Below are 3,945 nucleotides of genomic sequence, written 5' to 3'. Positions count from 1 at the left end.
GCAATGATTGTTTTCGAACGCTATGTTGTTCCTCCCCAGCCTGAACCCTCTCTCAACGACTGTCCATGTGGTATCGCCGGGACTAAGTATAGCCGCTCAGAGGTTGGTGTGGTTGTTGTCAGATTTGGAGAAGTTGTAGAGGAAGACGGTGTCATTGCCATAGACGATGCCACGGGACTTCTCAACCATCTTCCGCTTATCACCGAACGGGAAAGGCGGCAGAGGGGTGGTGTCTCCGGTGAGAGGGTCGATGAGCTTAGGCCCGTCCCGTGCGCTGAAGAACCAGTAAGCCGTGCCATCGGCTCGCGCCACCCATCCGAGCTTATAGAAGTTCGAGGATACCTCTGCGTGGTAGCTTGTCTTGGAGAAGACGCAGCGGGGCCTGATGACGGAGAATCGGCGGCCTGACGGTGGGGCAACGAGCCTGGGGAAGAGGACAGCCTGGGCGCGGGATGCTTGGGTGGAGTAGGTACTAGGTAGCTCGATCGGTCTGGTTGTCCCTGAGAAAAATCGATCCACGCGTGGCTGGCCGTGATGGTCAACGTCAATGCTAGGGTTTCTAATGAGAGGAGGCCCTGAATGCAGCATGCACGCATATGCTGGCCGTTGATGTTTGGATATCGATTCCAGCCAGAAATCATAATGGATCTGCCCCGTGAGAAAATTCAAGGCTCACCCGGCAGTTAGGGTTTCTAATCTTTTTTTTTGACGCGATAGGGTTTCTAATCTAACGAGGCCGTGCACGCATTGATGCATTCATGCATCCACGTAACAGTCTTCATACGCCGCAAAAAAAGAGAGTACACAATTATATATGTGCTGGTAATAGTCTTCATACAAGAATAATATTCTCGACTTTATTTCGGTACTCACACGAAAAAATAATTGCCCAATGCATGTTTTTTTTATAAAGACTTTCAATTTGTTCATCTTTATTCATACGGTACAACAGACATAAAAAATAATAAAAATTACATCCAGATCTGTAGACCACCTAGTGACGACTACAAACACTGTAGTGAGCCGAAGCCGAAGGCCCGCCACCGTCATCGCCCCTCCCTCGCCGGAGTCAGGCAAAATTTGTTGTAATAGACAGTGGGGAAGTCGTCGTGCTAAGACTCCATAGAAACAATACACCAGGACAACAACCGACACCAATGAAGACCAGAGATCAGAAGGATCAAACTTGAAACATACGAACGTAGAGGAACGACAAACATATCCGAGCAAATCCATCAAAGATAGATTCGCCGGAGACACACCTCCACATGTCCATCAACGATGCTAGACACATCACCGGGACCGAGCCAGGCGGGAAGACCTTATTCCATCTCCAGGGAGCCGCCACCTTCTCGTCTTCGTGAGCAGGACACAAACCCTAACAAAACTGAAATAAACATATGAAAATGGAGCCCTCCCGCCGGTAAGAGCCGGGATCCACCACGCCCCCATGTCCCTAAGGCCACCTGAGACGAGACGGACCGGGGCGCCGGCTGCGGCGCAATGGAGAGGAACGCTAGGCTTTGGCGCTAACCCTCCATCTCATCCGTGTGATCTTTTTGGAACGGATTAATGTTTTTTCTTGCTGTTGATCTTGGGAGCTTTACCTACCGCAGTAGAGACTAGATTCAGAGTGATGAATCTCAACTCTTGTGTCAAGATTTCAGAACTCCTAGAATTACTAGTAAAATCGTTTCATCTGTCTGTCTGTCTACCCGGGCTTATATATTATTAGAAACTGAACTAATTTGCACCTCTCTAGGAGTAATGAACATCATGTTTTATCGTAGTTAACCTCCCCAGATCATTGAGCGCTGCAACCTACTGAAACGAGTTGGAAACAAATTTGATGATGACCAAAAAGAGCAAAACTCCATAATATCCCACATTCAACAGACGACATCGTTGTTACTCATCTATAATGGTGTCCTAGTCCATCCATACATAAGGATTGTGATTATGGGGTTAAAACCTTGGTTCCATCTATCGCAGTCCAATTTATTCCACTTTATTACGATTTGCAGAAGCTTCTTATTACTGTATTTTCCATAGCGTTGCGTTGGAGCGCCAATTCTTGCTTAGTTGTCGCCACAGTCGACGAACTGGTAGTTGACGGTGAGGTGGCCCTGCTGCATACCCAGCCCGTTGGTGTCGATCTTGCTAAACACCGTGTCGTGGTCCAGGTCCAGGCCGCCGTTGCTGCACTGGTCGACGATCCTCGCTGTAATCTGTGCGCCGGTCGCCGTGTTCGTCACCTACATATATATGCAGATTCAGACGATAAACCCGTTAGCCAACACGTCAACATGATGTTCATCATGTAATAACAGAGTAAAGTTTTTGTTAGTCCTTACCTGGAGGCACTTGCCACAGGATGCCTGGCCGGTGGGCCCGGCAGGCCCGCAGAAGGCGGTCCAGCCATACTTGGAGCGCCAGGCGAAGGACATGCCGGCGTCCCATGTGGCGCAGTAGGCGCTGGCGGTGTTGAGGTCCCAGTTGATCTTCTCTGGGTTGTAGAAGTTGTAGGTGGCGCGCACGTTTGACGCCGACTGCCCCGCGGCCATGGCGGCCGCCATGCACAACAGGACCGCCGACAGTACCGCTCGTCCGGCCATTGTCGCCTTGGGATCACGCAGGATGTGTATGCAATGGTTAGTGGCAGCTTAGCAGGGAGCGATGGAGAGGATGTCGGCCGGTGGCGATGGAAGTAGCTTCTTCCGGCCGGGTGCAGTATATAGAGTTGAAGCACCGGCACATGCTGTGGAATTTTCTTCCTTCGTGCGCAGTTTTTCCACATCTCTGGAATCATGTGCATGTGCCAACAAAAAGAAAAAGAAATCCATGGATGAGCCAAGCAGGACGTGGACATCTTCCACGCAGTTTGGCTGGCTCATTTTGACCACAAATTTTCAGCTAAGCACCTATATATTCAGTCAGTCAGTCTTGTCATGCTGAATCATAGATAGTACTACTAGTCTAGCGCCAATCACGGCTCCTGATCATTGCCACTCTGCATGCTAGCTTGGGCTGTACCGGGAAATAAATTGAAGTGGAACAAACTGTGAAGAATACACTACTGAAAAAAATGGGCTTTGCCGAGTTTTCTCATATTTGCCGAGAGTCGATCACAGGAGCTCAGCAAAAACCATGTAAGCTGAGTACATCTCTCAGGAACATGCCGGACTCGGCAGAGGCATGTCGTTGCTGAGAGCCAGGTAAAGAGAACTCAGCAAACAAGTAAACTTGGCTTATATGATCTATGCCGACCAACAAAACTTAGCAAAGTCTTTGCCACATGGGGATAGCTGCGGTTGTTGTCTACTCCGTACGACAGGCCACTTTTGCCGATTACCCGTGTTTTGGACCTCGGCATAGTTTTTGTCAGCCGTTTAGAGAGGCTTTCCCATTAAAAAAACTGGAGAACAGATTGGAAGACTATATGCCGGATATGGATTCCCATCGGTGCTCGCGACATTCCCAATTTCCGGCTGATCCTTCTCTTTGTTCATCTTGCAGCGTTGCGCCCGGCGAAGATCAAAGAGGAGGCCGGCAAAATTGAGGCGAGAGGTTGCAAATGCGACTGATAGCTGCTGAATCAACAGGAGTTGAGAGGGGGGGGGGGGGGGGGTCTATACAAAGTTGGCATTTTGTCATTTATGTGTGAATTAATCCATGCATCATATGGCCTAACTTTGTACATGAGTTTGGGTCAATTTCATGTCTATTTATTGTTAAAATTATTGTCATGCCATGAAATACAAGACAAGTCACTGACCCAAGCTTGCAAAGATGCCATATCAATGTTGCTGATATGAAATATGCATGTTTTCACCTAGTCTTGTGTCTGAATTAAAACTGAGCATTTTTTCTTAATGGTATCCATGGATCTAGAACTCCTATTAATTTGCTCATGTTGGATGTTTTGTTCTCCATCATTTGTACTAG

General features: G+C 48.4%; 1 protein-coding gene across 1 annotated transcript; it reads right to left on the bottom strand.

Annotated features, from left to right (window-relative positions):
- Nucleotides 1-1,759: 1,759 nt before the first annotated feature.
- On the bottom strand, nucleotides 1,760-2,692 carry LOC123131399 (barwin). The gene is made up of 2 exons (XM_044551086.1): nucleotides 2,355-2,692; nucleotides 1,760-2,255 (listed from the first exon to the last, which is right to left on the bottom strand). The coding sequence occupies exons 1-2, from the start codon at nucleotides 2,613-2,615 to the stop codon at nucleotides 2,079-2,081; spliced, it is 438 nt and encodes a 145-aa protein (XP_044407021.1). The 5' UTR covers nucleotides 2,616-2,692; the 3' UTR covers nucleotides 1,760-2,078.
- Between the last annotated feature and the right edge of the window lie 1,253 nt (nucleotides 2,693-3,945).

Source organism: Triticum aestivum, chromosome 6A (assembly GCF_018294505.1).
Source record: "Triticum aestivum cultivar Chinese Spring chromosome 6A, IWGSC CS RefSeq v2.1, whole genome shotgun sequence".
Classification (NCBI taxonomy): Eukaryota; Viridiplantae; Streptophyta; class Magnoliopsida; order Poales; family Poaceae; genus Triticum; species Triticum aestivum.
Note: the sequence above shows the minus strand (reverse complement) of the source record. Positions and strands in the feature narration are given on the sequence as shown.

Bases quoted from the DNA above. Each gene is read 5' to 3' on its own strand.
- LOC123131399 (XM_044551086.1), bottom strand. From the start codon at position 2,615: ATGGCCGGACGAGCGGTACTGTCGGCGGTCCTGTTGTGCATGGCGGCC. The intron at 2,256-2,354 runs GTAAGGACTAAC...ATATATATGTAG, and splicing joins CCTGTGGCAAGTGCCTCCAG to GTGACGAACACGGCGACCGG.